Source organism: Python bivittatus, unplaced genomic scaffold (genome assembly GCF_059951505.1).
Source record: "Python bivittatus isolate LINGU-HERP-01145 unplaced genomic scaffold, Pbiv_v1 ctg000050_np1212, whole genome shotgun sequence".
NCBI classification, from domain to species: domain Eukaryota; kingdom Metazoa; phylum Chordata; class Lepidosauria; order Squamata; family Pythonidae; genus Python; species Python bivittatus.
The window spans coordinates 1,921,337-1,941,840 of record NW_028277033.1 but is presented as its reverse complement, the minus strand read 5'-3'; the positions used below and the strand labels follow the sequence as shown (position 1 = coordinate 1,941,840).

General features: G+C 38.4%; 1 protein-coding gene across 8 annotated transcripts in view; it reads right to left on the bottom strand.

Moving 5' to 3' along the window:
- Positions 1–20,504, bottom strand: part of KAT6B (lysine acetyltransferase 6B) — a 95,492-nt gene that overhangs the window by 7,359 nt on the left and 67,629 nt on the right. For all 8 annotated transcript variants that reach the window (XM_088128778.1, XM_088128769.1, XM_088128792.1 and 5 more), the window contains 4 exons: positions 9,457–9,688; positions 7,862–8,021; positions 6,272–6,595; positions 3,314–3,614 (listed from right to left, as the gene is read on the bottom strand). In XM_088128778.1, coding sequence (XP_087984904.1) covers positions 3,314–3,614; positions 6,272–6,595; positions 7,862–8,021; positions 9,457–9,688 — 1,017 coding nt within the window. The remainder of the gene's footprint in view (positions 1–3,313; positions 3,615–6,271; positions 6,596–7,861; positions 8,022–9,456; positions 9,689–20,504) is intronic.

Here is a 20,504-nt window from a genome sequence, read left to right as displayed (position 1 = left end):
CTGCTTCATTGACTATGCAAAAGCCTTCGATTGTGTGGATCACAACAAACTGTGGCAAATTCTTAAAGAGATGGGGGTACCAGACCATCTTACCTGTCTCCTGAGAAATCTGTATGCGGGCCAAGAAGCAACAGTTAGAACCAGTCACGGAACAACCGATTGGTTCAAAATAGGGAAAGGAGTACGACAAGGCTGTATACTGTCACCCTGCTTATTTAACCTATATGCAGAGTACATCATGAGAAATGCCAGGCTGGAAGAATCACAAGCCGGAATTAAGATTGCAGGGAGAATCATCAATAACCTAAGATATGCAGACGATACCACCCTAATGGCAGAAAGTGAAGAAGAATTAAAGAGCCTCTTGATGAGGGTGAAAGAGGAGAGTGCGAAAGCTGGCTTGAAACTCAACATTAAAAAAACTAAGATCATGGCATCTGGACCCATCAATTCCTGGCAAATAGAAGGAGTAGAAATGGAAGCAGTAACAGACTTCATGTATTTGGGCTCCAAGATCACCGCAGACGGAGATTGCAGCCATGAAATTAAAAGACGCTTGCTCCTTGGGAGGAAAGCTATGGCAAACCTAGATAGCATATTAAAAAGCAGAGACGTCACCTTGCTGACAAAGATCCACATAGTCAAAGCTATGGTTTTTCCAGTAGTAATGTATGGCTGTGAGAGCTGGACCATAAAGAAGGCTGAGCGCCGAAGAATTGATGCCTTTGAACTGTGGTGCTGGAGAAGACTCTTAAGAGTCCCCTGGACTGCTAGGAGGTCAAACCAGTCAATCTTAAAGGAAATCAACCCTGATTGTTCATTGGAAGGACTGATAATGAAGCTCAAGCTCAGATACTTTGGTCACCTAATGCGAAGAGAGGACTCCTTGGAAAAGACCCTGATGCTGGGAAAGATTGAAGGCAAAAGGAGAAGAGGACGGCAGAGGATGAGATGGTTAGATAGCATCACTGAAGCAATGAGCATGAAACTGAGCAAACTCAGGGAGGCAGTGAAGGACAGGAAGGCCTGGCACAATATGGTTCATGGGGTCACGAAGAGTCGGACACGACTTAACGACTGAACAACAACAACAACAATTTCCAGATGGAAAAAATAATGGACACCATTTGGCAATGTCTGAATTTATTTTGCTGGGAGTGCATCCTGTGGCCTAAGTAGAGGAAAATTGTTTGAAAAACCCACTCTTTCTGGATATTATTAAAGCTGGAGGAACTTCAAACCTGGCACAATTTCAGTTAATATCCTTTTTCCAAGGATTTCTCTCACACATCTGTAAGGTGGAAAAATAGAAAACTCTGGTATTGCCATTTCTACTGGCCATGATTTCAAGTTCTGTGTGCAGCTGTCCATACTTTCTTCAAAAAAATTCCAAGAGGGGTATATTTTACAATTTCTGAACTGTTTTTTTTTTTTACATTTTTTTCTTAAACATATGCTGCTTGTTTTTGTTTTATTTTACTTTGAGGTTTTGACTGGTCATGGACCATAATCAATATTTACTAACTGACTGCTACTTCTGAAAGCTAATTTCTATTTTGATCCTAACTGAAGGGACCTTAAAGGTACATTGTGAACATACTTTGCAGAAGATGTTTTGGGGTTTTGTATCATTCTGGGTTAGCATGTACAGTCTTTCCTTCCTTTGGTCTTCGATTTTCTAAATATACTGTACATTGGAAGGATTCTCCATACAATTTGCCTTCTCTAATGAAAAAGTCTGTTAACTGTACCCAGGATCCAATGTAGCAGTGGTTGACCCAAAATTTGCCCTGACCAATACTGACCCTGGTTCTGATGGAAAACTTCATGAAGTCTATAAGAAAACATTTACAGCTTGCTGTTTTAGTTAGCTTCTGGGGAGCTTCTCTCACATGCAGTTTTGAACTAAAAAGAAAATTGCAGCTGAAGATTTAAAGAATAGATCCAAAATCTCTGTTGTGCATTCACATTTTTAAAAATATACATTACAAAGAATTTTCTCCTCAAGTTGAGAAATTAGAACACCCGACACTGTGGGATTGGCTGTGTTTGTTTGGATGATACCTTTGCACAAAAAGTAAACGTGTTTTGATAATGAGGCACATCTTTCAGAGAGACAGTCTATCCTTCCCTAAAATTTGTTTCCCAAAATCCATGTTAAATACAGCTGAGCAGAAAACTCTTTTCTGATTATTCACATAATCGTATCTGAGGTTGCAGAAGGAGATCTTAGAGGATGAGTGATTACTTCTCTAGGCTTGTTCCAAGTTCAAGTGCAAAGAAGAAAAGGAACTTGTCTAAGACCCAGCTAGTTCTAGAGAGAACATCATCTTTGCCTGAATGGAGTGAAATTCTTTTTAACACTGGTGGAAGAATATGTATAAACAGGTGGAGCTGCTGGATTTTCTGGTTAAATCTAGTCTGGTTGATGACAATTGTCTGTCACTATTTGGTGATTCATCAGGTCTTCTGAGGAAGCATTTCAGAATGGCTGCATGATGCTCCTCTAAATCAGAAACAATCCCGCCTCCATTGTCTTTCTGGCTCACTGTTACAAGCAACCAAGGCGTGTCTTGCAATTCACCAACATGCTGTACTACAATCACACAGACAACTTGCCTTTGGTTTTGCTAGAGAGTTTCTACTTAGTTGCACATGTCTTCCACCTTTTCTGCCAAATAATTAATCTAAGAAACGTGTTGAAGAGGAAATAAGGGCCCAAAAGGAAGGAAGGAAGGAAGGAAAGAAAGGAGGAGCTTATTCACCCTCTCTACCAGACAGCACAGCATTAAAAAAAGGAACAAAATGAACATAAAACATGCCTTCCTGATTTTAGTTGGATCAATACTCCCAACAATGACCAGAGGAATAAGCTGTGTTTTCCAGAATATTTCCCAAGGGTTTCATTTCCTGTACTATTAAGAATTCTAAGTAAAGGAAATAAAGTTTTAAAACTCTGCTACAAAATAATAAAAAATAATCAAGGGGACTGATCTGACTAAAAATTAAACAAAGAGAAAGTGGAAAAATGAAAAAAAAAAAAACTCTCAACTTCCCAGTCAGACAAAAAGTAACAGCAAAAATGATTCAAAAATTGCAGTTCATTTATACTATAATGTTAAAAACACTGCTGTTTTTACTGCAAACCTCGACCTTTCAAATCAGTGTAACAGCCACTCATGAAAAGTAATTTAAGGCATTTGTAGTCCAATTCCATCCATGAAGCCTCTGCCGAAAATCCTAGAAAGTTTAATGTGGTTTAAATTCAGTTCCACATGTAGAGAACTGCTTTCTACATCCCCTTGGCACTCACCTCTGCATGGACTATCATTCCGGTAACACTGATTGTCTTTCTCCTGCTCCTCTTCATCCGGTTCATTTCCTTCCTCTTCCCCAGACTGATGCTGGAACATTGTTTGAACACTAGCTTTCACTCTGTCATTTTCTCCATCTGTCTCACAAGTTGACTCCAGCTGTGTCATGGGCTGCTCTTCTTCTGAGTTATTAAAGGGTTCACTTAAAACTTCGGTGGTTTCAGAAATTGTCTCTGTTGTAACACTGCTGTTAATCTTTCGGCGTTTACGACCCCTTTTCTTTTTCAGTATGAAAGGTCTCTAAAAATAATGTTAAACATGTTAAAGTTGGGCAGAAGAATTAACATTCTTTTTTGGCAAAATCTGCCACACTTTTTGATACATATTTACAATACTCTGCTTGATAGTTCAAATGTTACTGATTATGTCCCAAGTACAAACATTTTCCTCAACTTATTTGAATCTTAAATTCTCTTCTATTCATTCACCTAGCGACTGAAGCTGCTTAGGAAGATGCTGACTCTCCAGGAACACTTACCAACAATTTTGGAATTATTTGAATTAATACATTAATATGTTCATCAATACAAGAATTGTATGACACACTGAATATTTTGTTACTGTATAGGTACCTTTCCCTACATGCCTATTTGATTTTTTTTTATGACATTTCAACTGTGTACATATATATGTTAACATATATATGTGTGAAAATACGCCTTCCTTGGAACAATATACCATATGTCAGTGAAGTGACTGTAGTCCATGACAGCTTATGCTATTATAAAGATGTTTGTCTTTAAATTATTACAAGACTTTGTTGTATTAGAATTAAGACAACCTTATCTACTGCTATCAACACATCACCAAGGTTTCAACATGGCATTAAAAGCAAAATACTTGACTGTACAGTAGTTAGACTCCATTTTCTTTCTAACCTGCATATTTAATTTAATGAAGAATTAAATATGTCTAAATAGTATAAATACTCAAAATCAGTTAAATCTGTAAACTCTAAATTTTAAATCTGACAATGAAGGCTCAGTTTTGGAGTTCTGATAAGAATCTTCAAGCTAAAGCTACAGAGAACCCTGAAAAAGTCTGGGAAGTAATAATATATAAAATGTTTCAAATCTGAACTGTTGCAAATTCAAAACACCCTCTTTTTGAGTTTGAAATAATTGTTTCAAGCTAGACAGAGCAGTTTTGCATCTGAAATGAGCTCTCTCAATCATTTTGGAAACATTTCCAGTTCAAAACAGTGTAGAGCTATTGCAAAATGATCAAAACAAGTTTTTCAAAGTTAAAACAAGTGTTTTCGACCGAGACTGAGACATTCCAAATTTGAAACAGTTGGTATTCAAAGTGTTTTATATAACTTTTCCAGAAGTATAATTTTTAAAATGTACAACTTCTACTAAAACTTTAATGACCACTAAATTATAAAGAATCTCTCAAGGGACCAGCAATGAAAAGCTGGGTCAAGTTCCCATTAATATAATAACATTAATGTATAATAATTAACAGTTATATTAATTAATGTATAATAATCAGGTTCCCATTATCCTTCTCCATAAACATCTCCAAATGTGAGGCACATAGGTCAGGATGGAAAACAGATTAGACCCTTCTGTACTTCAATTTGTGGCTTATTAGAAACACTGCTGCATTGAAATTATAAAGTGGTAAAGAGAACTATGATAAAAATTAACCTTTTACTAAGGGGAGAGGGGATAAATCAATATGTACTAGAATCTTTGGTACTGGTGTTCCATGAGCCACATTTAGATGGGTCAAGAAAAACTTGCAGAAAAGCTTAATTAAGGTTGTTTGAACTTGCGATGAACTATCAAGGAGACCCTGATTCAGAGTCTGCTTCCATAATATGGTATTGGTGCAATCTACTAATTTTCTCTTATAAATTTACCAATTGAAGGAACTCTTTTCCGATTTCTATCCCAGAGCTCATTTCGTTCATTATATGGTGCTAATTTTGATGATAACGATAAAGCTGTTACTTAAAAAAATGTAAAAACGAAGGATTACCTCCAACAATTTTCACATGGCCCCAGACAAAGATTTCAGAAGTGTTAATCTGTTCTAACTGATTAGCAATCAAAGCACAACTAAGAATTAAAAAGGAATCATCATGTTTGGCAATATCAGAGATAGTAGAATTTTAAAATATTGAATAAATTTATATTTTAATACATCAAGAAAATATTCAAAGAGAAAAGAGAAATAACTTCTTTGTAATATGGATAATCCTTGTAGTGCAGGAGATCTTCCAGCTACTAAAATGCAATCCAGTAAAATAAGTAACAATACTCAGCCCAGCTAGGAACAAAGAGACAGGACCTTTGTTTATTTGTTTGAGCTTTGGAGACAGGACCGTGATGATGTTTAAATTATTTCACAGGATGTTGGGGGGTTGTTGGGGATGCATATATGAATGGGAAAAGCAGAGATCTCATTAGGAACTGTGAATAAGGAACTGGAGAATTATCTACTGTGTTAATGTCAAGTATAAACATGTGATAGATATACAATCTGTTTAAGCTAGCAACCAGAAGAGGCAATAATCTGGAAATGAAATGAGGTGATGGTACATGGACAAGGCTAACTTAGCATTGAGAGACAAAAGTGACATCACTAGTTATTAATTTAATTCTTTTTTGTATCCCTGCATACTAAAAAGCTGCATAATTACTGAACCTATATATATAGATATATAGATATATAGATATAGATATCTGCAAAGGAACGCGATGATACAATGCATGCTCAATTAACACCCACAATTACTAGCAGAGAATAATATTTTAATTGCAAAAGTCTGTAAGAAATTAGTGGCATTTCAAAGTATGCCTGCTTTTAAGATAAAGGAGGAAATCTAAATGCTCAAGCTCCTAAATGCAGTTAGATCAAGAGATTCTGAACCAATGTTTGGAACTGACCTTTCTCTTCATAGCAAGCAACTGGGGTTTTGCCAGCCTTGGAGGAGAATTCTGATGATGTCCATCCATCTCCTCCTCCTCTTCTTCCTTTTCCTCTTCCTCTTCCTCCTCTTCTTCCTCTTCCTCTTCCTCCTCCTCTCCACTGCTTTCTTTTGGTAGGTCTGTGGACTTATCTCTCTCCATTACTACGGTTACATTTTCTTGAGGTCGCAAATACTTGCTTTTAGACTGCGCTTTTCCAGGCAATTGCCTACTACTTCTTGTGGAGTACAGTTCTTGCTCTTCTTTCTCCCAGCAACTTGCCTGCTCCATCAATCGCTCAGCCTGAGCAGCAAAAGAGTTAAAATAATGAATCACAGGAACAACGTTCAGCTATCACTCATTCATGCATTGCTCTGCATTAAAAATAAGTTACAGGTTAGCTCTGATCAGTGCTAAAAGCTACCACAGCAGCTGCCTCTCAGAAGGTTCCTCTTAGCAGCTCTTTTCCCAGAAGGAAACAAACTGAAGATTGCATTTTATGGAAACTTTTGCATCATTAATGAGGCAACATTGACTTTAGTTCTTTTTAGCGCTGCATTATGCTCTTTGATATGCAATTTCAACCATCTCAGAAGCGTACAGCAACCAATATTAAAACTTTTTGAACTCTGCATCCAATCTCACTGGAGCCTATGCATTTAAGAGCACTTGGGAAGCAGTGAAAGCAGTAAGCAAAAATTATTCCTGTTTGCTCTGCCTTTACAGCGCGCCACAAATTCTTAACAAGTGATTGGGCACTTACTAGCAGAGGTCAATAGTATAAACTACTCTTTATAACTCAATCATACACACACGTTTTGTTCTTACAGTAGATGTCAGAGCTTCATTCCACCTCTAATTCCATCTTAGTCTCTTATCCATCTCTTTCTCCCTGTACCTTTAACTAAATACCCGGCAAGCATTTTGGTCATCTCTGTGCTTTGCCTGCTGCTTCCACCTCCTCGCTGCTTCTTTCTTCTCAGACCTCAGTACTCTCCCTTTGTTTCAGAACTCTACAGCTAAAGTCATGAATCTCTCAATTGTCTAGAAAATCTCACTAAGATTCTCATTTGTTTCCTCTTTAAAGCTCCACATCGTTCTTTCTTTCTCATGACTCTGCCTGCTCACTTAGACTGACCCACATTTCTTGGAGCTCCTTCTGCTCAGATGTCCTTCTTAAATTATATGATGCTTCCCTCTGTTTTCCAGTGCAAAACATACTTAAATCTTCTATCTGAAATTAACCCTTAGAAGCAAGAATGTCGCCTCATGATCCACAAAGAGTGGCTATAGAAATCTGTTAAATGAATGATCCTTTCCACCCACGTGTTTTCACTGCTTCTCTCTCACCACAGTCAAATTTAGAACATCACCCCTTTTTTTAATGTTACAATTGTGGTTGTGCTATATATACTAACATACCTACAGAAATAAATCAACCACATGGAACTTGTTGGAAGAACCGTCATGGCAGCCCAATATAACTTTGTGTGTTCTACCCATCATCTTCACTTTTCTACTTTTACTTCTTTTGGGGAGGGGGCTGTCACATTATGGGTTGGCTATTACCTCTTTTTCAGCTTCTCTCTCTTCCTCAGAAACCGCTGCATTTGGAACCAAAAGAGGTGTCCACCTCAAGCTTTCTGGGTCTACTTCATTGATGCGTGGATTGCTTTTCAGTTTCTCCATGTGACGGGAGATCAATTTCTCTCTTCTAATTACCATAAATCTATAATATAAACATATCTGAAGTTAGAAGGGAAAAATACAAATAAACAGATGAGAGTGTACCTATTTGCTGTATGGATGGGTCTGGAATTAGAGTTTAGTTTTTCTTGAACACATTTATAGCCCTCCTTTATGTAGAAGCCATTCCTGCCAAAGCATTTGTCCTATTCTTGTGATAGGACCACATCCACAGGTAAACATAAGTCAAGCTCCCTGGGGCAAAGAATTAAGTTTTATCTTTTTGCTGCCATCCAAAAATGATAGTCCACATTTTTACAATCTGGACAATGACTAGTTGGCTATTCTCTATCTCCTTGTTTTTTAACAAGCAAGAAGGGATGGAAGATTAGAAGACTAGTTAGCTGCAGTGAATGGGGAAACTGCTAGACCTAGGAGGGCTGTTTCTAGTGCACGCTGCTCCTGCTACTGATGGAAGCAAACAAGCTCAACAATTAGTTGAAAAAAAAGATTCACCCTCAAGTGGATTGCAAGAAGAAGGGTAGCCTCCCTTCTCCTTTCTTTCTGCCATTTCTTAGTCCAAACTAGGGGAGAAGAAAGAGGGAAAATGGATCCAAGAGACAGCCACAAAATACTGGCACGTGTTCTCCAAAACCAGGAAGCTAATGGGAGATTTCCTCTTTTCCATGGACCTTTGACGTTTGCTTCTGAGACTTTTCACAATCCAAAACACATCCCTTTTACTATATGGACAAATTTGAGAATACTGTACAGGCAAGTGGCAATCTTTGTGGGGGTCCTTCTACATAACAATTGGAAAAGGGAGTGCTATGCATGCCATCCTGCAAAACTGCTGGCTCCATCCCACTGCCTCCTCCCCGGCCAGACCCAGTGAGCTCCCTTCGGTAGATGAGGTTCTGCCACCCTGCTGTGCTTGCCTCCATTTCGACTCACCCCACCTGCCTAGCTCCCTCCCAATTTCTGCCCTTTTGGCCACCCTGCACTCCGCCCCTGCTACTCCAGCTGACCTTTGCCATCTTCTTCTTCCTCCTGCTGACAAGGCACACCAAGACAGCAGCTGGCCCTTCACAACACCCTTGTGAGGCCTCCGTGACACTTCATCAGCAGCGGGAGGAAGAAGACAGCAAAGGTCAGCTGGGGAAGATGGGGAACAGCAGGGGTAGGCAGTGTTGCAAAGGCCTCGCGGAGACATTGCCCAGGCCTGGCGAGGCATGAAGGAGGCGTCGAGAAGGGCAAGCACCTGCCTCGGCCAGGTGCACCTCGTCAACAGCAGAAGGAAGAAGATAGCAAAGGTAAAGAAAAGTACCACTTGTTCAGTGCCATCACAAGTTTGAACAGTCGCTGAACAAGTGGTCATTAAGCAAGGACCACCTGTAGATGAAATTAAATACTAGGCATTTATGCTTAACAAAAGTGAGCAAGAGTTTCTCTCCTGCAGTTCAGAAGCTGTTACTGACTTTTCTTCTCGCCTGTCAATCATGCTGTGGTGCTGGAGGGTGGTAGCAATGTCATGGGGACACATCCCAGTGGCTCGGCTCATCCCCTTGATGCTGATCTGCTTCTCATGGTGGCAGTAAAGATATTCCAATATGACACTTTTCCAATAAGCCAAGTACGAGACACGGCCAAGATCAGACAGTGGCTTTTCAGGTGACCCCGCCTGGCCCTCTCTTCGAGAAAGTAGGTAACCTAGCAGAAGGAACCAGTGAAGAATCACAATGTGCCACTCAAAGAGAACTATGAGAGTTTAGGATGCATAAACCATTCTCACCAACCAATATGACTCTCTCTTTTCAGTATATTTTGTTCTGAGTATGAACTGGTAGGGAAAACAAATTAGCTAGAGGCAGAGTTCAAGCCAGGTTCATAGCTGACAATGAAATGAAGCTTGAGTTGGAAGAGGTGCTATTTTAAACTCCTGTCATACTGAATATTGGCCTTTCTTTACTCCCCCCCGCACCCCCCCCCCGGCTGACATTCAGGAAAGCATTAAAAACTTGGTTTTTCCAGCAAGTTCTGGGTTGGGACAATCTGTGAGCTGCTTGAATAGTAGCTATTTGAATTTTTGTCTATTCCCCAGTGCACTGTTATTTTTATATTTGGTCCTATGTTGTTTTAGTTTTATTGTGTTAAATAATGTTTTTAACCCATTGTATGGTGCCTTGAGGCATTTTGAATAGGCAATCCTATAAACAGAATAAACATTTTTAATAGAAACATCATTTTCTTAAGACAGTTCAATATTAAATATGGTCACAGTGTGAATATATTGCAACATCCTCTTTTAATACCCGTGGATCTTGAAGCTCACATACAACCCTCACAAGCAGTTTCAGGATAATCCTACTGATCCCTCTGTATGGCAAACCCATTTTATGCAACACAACAAGTAACTGATTGTCAAGATTTCAACCATTTTAGTTCAAAAGATACTTGAATCATGTTTTGTTTTTAAAAGTCATATTCATTACAGTTTGGGGGGAAATCTAAATACATAATGAAAATAAGTTCATGGCACAAGAAAACCATAATTTCACATCCTTTTAAATTTTTTAATTAAAAATTCAAATTTTCAAGAATAATTCCACTTGTATATCACTACAATTTCAAAACTGATTAGAGAAGCACGCATCTCACATAGCAGAAGAATCTCTATCGTTTCTAATTCCATTTGGGGGGGGGGGAGGCAAATGCTAAAGATTTTCAGAACAGCAACTTAGAGAATTTAATTGAATAGGCTTATTACTCCCCACTGGTTCAAGGGTCTCTCAAGACCTTACAGGTAATCAACTTTTGACTATTGGTTTAAAAAAAAAAAAGTGACTTACGACCAGTCCTCACACTTATGACCGTCACAGTGTCCCCGCGGTCATGTGATCAAAATTCGGGCGCTTGGCAACTGGCATGTATTTATGATGGTTGCAGGGTCCCAGGGTCACATGATCTACAACCTTTCCAGCCACCTTCCGACAAGCAAAATCAACAGGGAACTCCTTGATTCACTTAACAACCACGTGATTCAGTTAACTACCATAGTGATTTGCTTAATGACCGCAGCAAAAGATGTGATAAAGTCATAAAGTCATGGGCAGTCACGTGATGCCTCGCTTAAGAACCACACCGCTTAATGACAAATTTTCTGGTCCCTATTGTGGTTGGAAATTACCTGTATTTTCTTAATTTTCCAATAAATCAGTTCTACTTCTCAGAAAACATTAAACGTTCAAGACAAAATTACACATGATTTGTGAAGGCTCCTATATACCCAAATCCCTAAGGCAGTGTTTTTCAACCTTAGCAACTTTAAGACATGTGGACTTCCACTCCCAGAATTCCCCAGCCAGCTATGAGGAATTCTGAGAGTTAAAGTCTACACATCTCACTAGGCTGGGACAAGGCACTACTCCCCCTTCTGTCTTCTGTCTTCTTAAATGGCTCAAGCCCCAGCCCTTCCTCCAGCATGCTCCCCTCCATCCCACCTTCACCCTCATCACAATCGCCCTCTCCACACCAGCCCCAGCTCCTCATGCTCTTCTAGGAGACAGACTGACATAGCCTCCAGTGGGCTGCAAAATTCCTGCAACCTAGTCCATCTCAACAGTTCTGGCCACACTGGTTGCATCAGATCCCTTTGGGACATGGAACAAATGGAATGGCTGCCTTCCCCTTCTGGATATGAAATTGCCAATGTGGCAAGATGGCTCCTGCAATCCAGGCACATCTCTGTAGCTTCAGGACACTGACTGGACTACCAAAAGCTGCCAGCCAGCTCCTGCTGCAGACTGATGCCAGCCTTGTCCATCCACAGCCCTCCAGATGTCTGAGGCTAGCTCAGCCCAGCTAGCTTGTTCACCCACCAGACAACCTGGAAGCTTATCACCTCAGGCTGGATAACAGGATAGCCATATGGAGTAGAATCTTCTTGGGGCCTCCATCAAGGCACACCAACAAGCAGCCAGGTGAAAACCTCCCCCAATCTGTTATTTATTTTAATATGGCATCTGGCAATATTAAACGGTTCCTCGCCTTTACAGACTCCACCACAAGCTCAGCCCCAAAAGCAGCTGAACAGAAACTGCTGCCAGGCAGCCGCAATAGCTAGCGCTCTGTCAAACAGCTGCTTGGCAGTTGTGCAAGTCCTCAGCTGGGCAGCGGTTCCAACTGTAGTGCTGCTTCGCTGCCAGGGCCATCCATCCCAGCTTCACTCCAGCTGCCTCTCCTTGGAGGCCCAGTAACTGCACCAGCTCCGTGGGTAGCCCTGACTGTCCATGGCAGCTGGGAAGCCAATCCAGGGCAGTCCCTCTCCATCAGGAGCCCAAAAACACCAGCACCAAAGACGCAATCACCGGACTGCCGGTAAGATGATCAGGAGGATCCTTCAGAAAAACAACATCCAAACCCTTACCTCCACCACACCCTAAGACCAACAGCTAACAAAATCCTACCAACCCAGCCACCATAGTAAAAACAACAGTCTTCTAACAAAGAATTGTCATTATTTAAAATAAAATGTAAATTAATTAAATTAAAGAACCGCAATCAAGCTTCCAAGAACAGTATTCAGCTCAACTGTTAGGTTCACTGCCCTGAGCCAGTCAGAAAGGGTAAATTATCACTGCTCTCTGGGGAAGAGGGGGGAAGAGGGAAGAGGGAAGTAGCATGGTTATTATACTGTCACTGTGAATTTTGCTTAAAAGAAACAACATCATATAGATAGTAGCTCTCCAAGATTTGCAAGAATGCTCATTTTAAAAATGAGTCTGCTACCTATCCAACCTTTTAGATATTTTCTTATATGGCATGATCTCTTGAGAAAACAAAAGCAAGCTGAAGAGAGCTTGCAAAACTAGGAATAAACTAAACGTTGGTGGCAGAATTGTTCTGTTTGATATTGCCACCCTTATGAAACCTTCCATTATTTCTGTCCTTTTTATTAGATAAGTGTTTGGCTATTTCCTCTCCTGCTTTTGATGCCCAGGGAGTAATTCTTTCAGTCACAATCCATGCAGCTGCCCTGCTGTACTTGGAGCAAGACAGAGGTCCTTCACCAGAGAGAAGAGCTGTTCTGAAAGGTTAACGGTGGGCAGGCCTGACTACTGGATGCACCTACTTCAATTTAACAGGCCTTCTGTGTCTAAATTAGTATCTTCAGCTGCCACTTTAGGCCACGGTTTGAGGATGGGGCACCGCCCAAATGCTAAAACTTCAAGCCAACTGGAAGATGAATAAGACATTTGCTAAGTTAGGCAAAACATCACAATAAAAATGATTTTTTAAAAAATGCATTATTTTTACTCAGGGCTTTTGATGTTCTATGTCTACTCTTTTAAATGAAATTTATGTATAAAAACTAATTCATCCTTGGAAGACCTGAAAGGCCAGGTTAGGGACAAATCATGGAGAAAATCTGTCTATGCGGTTGCTAAGAGTCAGTACTGATTTGATGGCATATATCAACCAATCAATAAAAACTAATTGTTTTAACCTGTTTTTCCTTACCGCAAATACTTGTTTTTAAAATGGTTGTCTTTGTGTGGTTCCAATTCCACCAGTATGTCAACCTCAACTTGGTTGTATAATCCTCTGTATTCTTTGAAAATGTCAATCAATGGCTCCTTTCAACTTTTCTCCATATCTGCAAATGTTCACTACGCACCCTGGGAGCTCCAATGTTGTTCATATTATAATGAAAGCAGTTTGCATATCCTGATTAAGCAGAATCTCATTCCAGCTGATCACACTTGCAGGATTGTAAAGAGTACCATATGGAGTTAGAAACTGAGTTACTAGGGCAACGTACGCAGACCACTACAAAGACGGCCATGCTGCTTTTCTTTGCCTCATTATACAGCTTAATGATATGCAATGATATCCTACTGTGTTTGGTTTCTGTGTCAATGAAGTTGGAAGTTCACAAAATGATAATCAGAAGCCAAAATCCCATGTTTCTGTACTGTGCAGTGCAATAGTCTTGGAAAGACAAGCATTTTTGTTGAGAAAGGAGTAAAAATGAAAATTTTCAAAAGCTGATTATTAATTCCAACCAAGCTTGCTCAGACTCCTCCCCCCCTCAAATTCTATCTGGGACAACAAAGATTATGAGCTCATGAGTTCTCATATTCCATTCTTAACCCCAGCATCCCTAGCAGAGAGAAATTATAAAACTAAGTGATCTTGCAGGATCTCCTAGATATTAAATGACTGTGTTGGCCTGTTGCAGAGCAATGAAATCCCCATCCAGATGTGAACAGATGACTATACAAATACAACACAAACTCTGGGCTCATAAATACTTTCATTACTTCAGTTGTTCTTGTGGATTTAGATGCCATCTAAACAATCTATTCAGTTATCAGTTGCAACCTATAATTTTTGAATAAGCTCCTGCTGAGAAGAACCACATTTCTATTATACTTTTTAACTTTGTTACAATGTATTACAATAGCTTTTTGACTATTGGAAATACTGATCTTGTCAAAAATATTTTAGCAGTCAAGTTACACAATGTTTCTAATAACATTGATGATTTAAATAAATTTAAAATATTAAATTCACTTGGTTGTCCTTTTATTTGGTAGTATGATCATTTATATTAATTATTTAAATTCTGAGATTTGGGGGTAACTATTATTTACCTGTTGTCTTCTGTAAACAATTTACAGTTTACAAATACAGCATATTATACAAGAATTTAAGAAACTTTTTGCAAGAAAACAGCATCAGGACTGAAACTATTCCAATAGTTAGTACATCCTATAATGATGTTAGCATGGGGTAATGATAATATATTATATGATTTATTACATATATGACCGAGAAGTTGCACCGAGAAACCTATTCAATAATGCTGTCACGTACAGCTGTATTCTTAAATTAGAACAACAGTGAAATTATTTATCTGAAGCTTTCTAAATAAAACTGCACACACCAGGTGCAGGGAACCTGTATCTCTCCAGATGTTCCTGAATGACAACTGGCAGGTATTGCTTCTCCCAGTAATACAAGGGCAACACCTAAACTAAACTATTGACCAAATGTCAAAATCTACTAATTTTTAAAATTTTGAATTCCATATACATTTCCAAATTCTCTACTTGGCAGGCAGGGATAATGGCTTACTTCCCTACAGGGACTCTCAACTAGTAATCTATGATAGGGAAGAATAGGACTCAGTTCAAGCTGTGCCTGAGAAGAGGGATCAGGACAGACTGGTAGCATAGTGTGAATGAACTTAAGAATGCTGGGAGATCAGGCCAAAGACCTACTAATCCAATATTTCGCATCACACAGTGCCAGCCAGATGCATCCAAGAAGCTCACAAGTAAGATATGAGAGTTACAGTCCTCTTTTGCTCTTGTTCTCTGGCAACTTATATTTAGGGCATTCTGCTTTGATTCTAGATATGGCAATAGTTATTAAGATTAGCTCTTCCATGAATTTGCCTAATTCCTTTCTAAGACTTTAAAATTGATAGTCAGCCTATCTGAAGAAAAGTAAATTTTATACGTATTGTCCAAAGAGCTGTTTCCTTTTATCATAAGAATCCCTCCACATTTATGGGATGTGTAGTAGGATTGTGATTAGAATCCACTAAGCAGTCCATAAATATGTCATGGCCTACAACATCAAAAGATCTTGCAGAACTAGTAAGATCTCAGCCTCCTATCCAGGATAGGTCACATATTGCAGCGATCAAAGCAGCTTCATATCTCAGCCAAATGCTCAACTGAAATAGGTCCAAATAATCACCATTTGTGTGCATTTGGAATTGCAACGATACTAATTTTGCAAACATCCTTGTCAAGAAGAGTATATTCAAGGATGAACCATAGTTACTGAAATATACTGCCTCAAGGGAAGATATCACCACAAGAGATCATATTGTTACCTCCTTTAAACAAAAGGTCACATCTTCCCACAAAGAAACATTAACAATCTCTCTTAGCTACAGCATCCTCAATACTCCAGATTCCTGGACCAAGTCACTACATTTCCTGTGCCAGAGGAATATAGTACAGCACGGCAGCTTTGATCTTTAAGTAACTTTCTGCCAAAGCTCTCAGAGCGAGTTACAGCTGAATGAAAATGACAGTTCAGTGTGTGGGTATTGAAAAAAGAAGAAGCAAATTCTATCCAAGGAATCATTAGGAGGAGGATTGAAGGTAAAACTGACAATATGACAACATCCTTAAATAAATGATATGCAATTGTAGTTGGACTTCTGTGCACAGGTCTGATCACTGCATCACAAAAAGAATGGGTGAAGAAATGCAGAAACAAGCAATAGAAAAAAAATAAAACAGTTGTTTCCAGAGAACAACAATTTTGCATATTATAATTCATGTCTGTGTTCTGTTTCACTTCTGCATTAGTGTGATATTTTTAAAAAATCTCATAGAAGTTCATATGTACATATAAATTCAAATGTGCATTTTTGAACCCATTTTCTCACAACACAGTTTTAAAAATTATTTTAGCTAAATACACAATTTCAAACATATATAACCTAAAAAATGAATTGTAAAAGTTTGAACTACACCATAAAATTTGAGGTGTAATTCTAAGTTACATTCTAAGTTGTTATATTTGTCTAGAACATGCCATTCACATCACAATTCAAAGGCTGAATTTCTCAGATATCCCTACCCCTATCCCTCACTTACACATTAGCTGATCAAGTAGTCGGCCACTGTATAAGTTTAACTGGTCAAGAGTCCTCTTAAAATTCTCTAGCTAGCCAAAGGTTAATATAATCCAAGTCTAAAACATTATCTAGATATCATGTGAGACTTCAACTCCATCAGTGAACCAAAGTAACATTTAAATCAAAAGTACAGAAGCCAGCATAGATTTGTTAAAAATAGATCATGCCAAGCAAATCTTATGGCCTTTTGTCAACAAGTGACTAAGTAGGCCAAGGTCCCGCTACCAGATGTAAATGCAGCTAGTTGAACAACTATACCCAGTGCATAGTCCTTAATACTTCTATGTCAACATGGAGGGAGATATGCAGGGGGTTCAACTGGAACGAGGAGACAACACTGGTTCCGGTGCTTTTCAACACTGGTAAGACCACACTGGGAATACTATGTCCAGTTCTGATTGCCACAATACAAGAAGGTGATGAGGAATAGGAAAGAATACCGAGAAGAGTGAGAAGATGGTGAGGGACTTGAAGACTAAATTCTATGAAGAACAGTTAAAGGAACTGGGGGTGTTCAGCCTTAAGAAGAGAAGGCTAAAGGAAAAATATGATAGCAGTCTTCAAATACTTAATGGGTTGTCACAGGGAAGAGGGTGTGGATTTATTCTTCACAGCTCCTAAAGGCAAGACAAGAAACAATAGGTGGGAAGAGCGACTTCCAGAGGAAGAAATGGTGGACTGAAGGTGGCTCCGTGAAGAGCAAAGCTGATGACCATGGCAAAGAACAAAGCGCCGGTGAGCAGACCAGCTCTTTGAAAGCTCTGCGGACAAGAAGAGGATGGGAGATCACCCATATGCACTCCAAATAGTTGCTTCTCGTGAGGAGACTGCAAGGCAGTGGTCCCTGGTGGGTTTTGAGCACTGGGAGACCACAGGAATAGCCATTTTGCTTGCAACCATGGTTGGCACCTTTTAAAGTGCAAGTCTGAAAACGCCAGGTAAGTTTTCCTTCAATCCTTAATGAAATAAAATTTTAATCATTTCAGAATTATTGACTTTTTGTGTGAAACAGAAAAAAAAGGAAATTATGATATATGGATTTGATGATTAGAAAAAAAAATAGATGATAGAAAAAATGTAAGCAATGATGTAACTGTAGAGTAAGAGATTAATTTACATTTATACTTATAACTGCTGTAAAAGAAAATTGGAAGTTATTTCTTTATATTTCTTTTCTCTTTCTCTTTTTATTTTTTGCACTTTTACCTCTGTTCTTTTCTTATTTCCTTCTTTTTTTCCTCTTCATTCTAAATATTAATTAGTTTTTATCTTTCTCTTTACAATTTTAATAAAGTTATATTAAGAATTTTAAAAAATTGAAATAAACAGCAAAAAGTTAAATAAGACTTTGATCCTAGAAAGGTATATACAGATTAAGGGTCCAGATAAACTTGGAATAAGATTTTGGAATTAATTATAAAGAATCCTTTCAATGGGAAATAGATTTGTTTGGACTTTTGCAAGACAAAATAAAGATAAACAATTTTTTAAAATTGGACACTAGAGGGAACTAAAGATTTTAGTTAAAGGAGAAAAATACATTAGCCTGATTAACACCTAATTAACTGGGACATATAAAATGGCACAAAACATTTTAACATTGAAAACACTGAAGGACACTTTTAAAAAATGGAATCAGAAGTTAGTATCAACATTGTCAATAGCGATGCTTGCTTCTATGGATAGACTGTGTCTGAAAGATGTCATGGAAGAAATGGCAGATGAGGAACAAGTTATATTTGATAAGACTGAGATGGCATCGAAAATGGATCTACAAACAACAGGCTACGAGAATGATAGGGAAAAGGATGTCTCACTGGACATATAAAAGGAACCGATGTTTTAAAAATGAAAAGGGAAATACAAATAATAAACCAAGAGAATGACCTGGATAATTCTTTTATATTGGATTTACAAAAGAGGCTTTTAAAGCCTTGAAGAATCATGTGAGAAGGGACAAAGAAGAAGTGAAAAGAAATCAAATTCTTATTTCAGTGGACTAAATATTAAGACTGTTAGAAGTAAAAGGAAGGAATATAAAGTTGGTTTATTTGATCAAGGTTAAAATAAGATATGTTGTTACTTCTGGTAACCCTGGACTTTCTGCTAACACTAGGACTGAAAAGATGATGCTTTATGGATTTGTCTATAGATAAGAGTGGGATATGGAATGAAGAGGTCATTGGTTGTAAACTGAGAGGGGGTGAAGAGTTACAAAAATTGTTTATACTTGTTGTGATGAAGGTTGGAAGACACTTCTTTATACATATCTTTTTGTCAGCCTTTCCAGATAGACCAGACAGAAAAGATGACCAGATGAGCTAATTCTACTTTATTGTAAGGCTACATTAACAGAATCTTGCAAGTCTGAAAGTACAAATCTCCCACCATCTCTTTTACAGCCTGGTAAGTTAGGGAGGCTCCTTTCCGAGTTTCTTTTTCTGCCTGTTATGCAGCTGCAGGCTACTCCCACTCCCCCCACAATCTGATCATTCCCTAGGCAGTATCTCTTCCCCCTGTCTCCCAAGGTCATTCCCACGTACCATTACACTTTTCTCTGTCTTCATTATATTCTTACTTTTTTTCTTTCTTTTTTCTTTCTTTTTTCTATGTTTTCTTTTCTTCTTTGCACCTTTCACTTTTTTCTATTCTTCCTTCTTTTAGTTTGTATTAGATTTTACTATTGTAATTAAAATCCTATATACACACACACACAAAGAACCAATAGGTGGAAGCTTTACAGCGGGAGATCCAAACTTGACTTATTAAGAGTCATTATGCAGTGGAACAGCCTGCCTCCTGAAGTCATGGGGGCTCCATCACTGGACATATTCAAGCAAAGGTCAGACAATTATTTTTCCAGGATGGTATGAGGATTTTTAACCTGGGCAGGGGGCTGGACTAGAAGACCTTCAAGGTCCATTCCCACCCTATGATACCATGATGTTATGAAATCAAAATACAGTTGAACTGCCTCTTCATAAAAGCATTCCTGAGATCTGGCAGCAAAGCAGCTGTTGCTTCATCCTGAGTTTGATGAAGCAACAGGAAGTTGGTTCATCAGTATTAGGTGCAGTTGTAGGCATTCTCCCAATTTATATATTTCATTTCAAAGAACACCTTTTTCATCAGAAGAGAAATGTCAGCTACCATATTTCTTCAGTTCTTGAATACTCCCTGACGATGTTCCCTGCTGTGTTCCAACTTAGGAGGAGAACGCAGACTTTTAGAAAGATTTTTTTTAAGTTTTCTAGCAGCACTCAAGTCCCTTCGGCAATTTCTAAAATGTCAACCATGAATATTCTGAAAGTGATTTGTGATTTGATTTGATCAACCTACCTCTTTTTAATGACCATCATTAATTCAAAACAAAAACTTTCTACTTATATCCACCCTCTTCCCAATTTCAACTTTGACACCACAGATAACAGGGAAGAAACTCTTAGGTACCAAAAATGTCAAGTTTCTTTATTTTTTAATGTGATTATATTTTAATTAAGCATTTTGGGAAAAAAATGAAAAAACAAGATAGATGTAAGAAAAGAGATAAAAAAAATACAGAAAGATAAAACATGAAGTGAACAGGGAATTTACAAGCATCAGAGAATTAGGCTATAGTTTTCAATATTTATTACTTGGTTTTAAATAACTAATACAATTTTGAAAACTACAAATCATTGTTAAAACCCAAATAATATATCAATGTCAACAGCAGTATAGATAGTTCTCGCTTAACAACCACAATTAGGACTGGCAACTCTGTAGCTAAGCAATGCGATCGATAAGTGAGATATCACATGA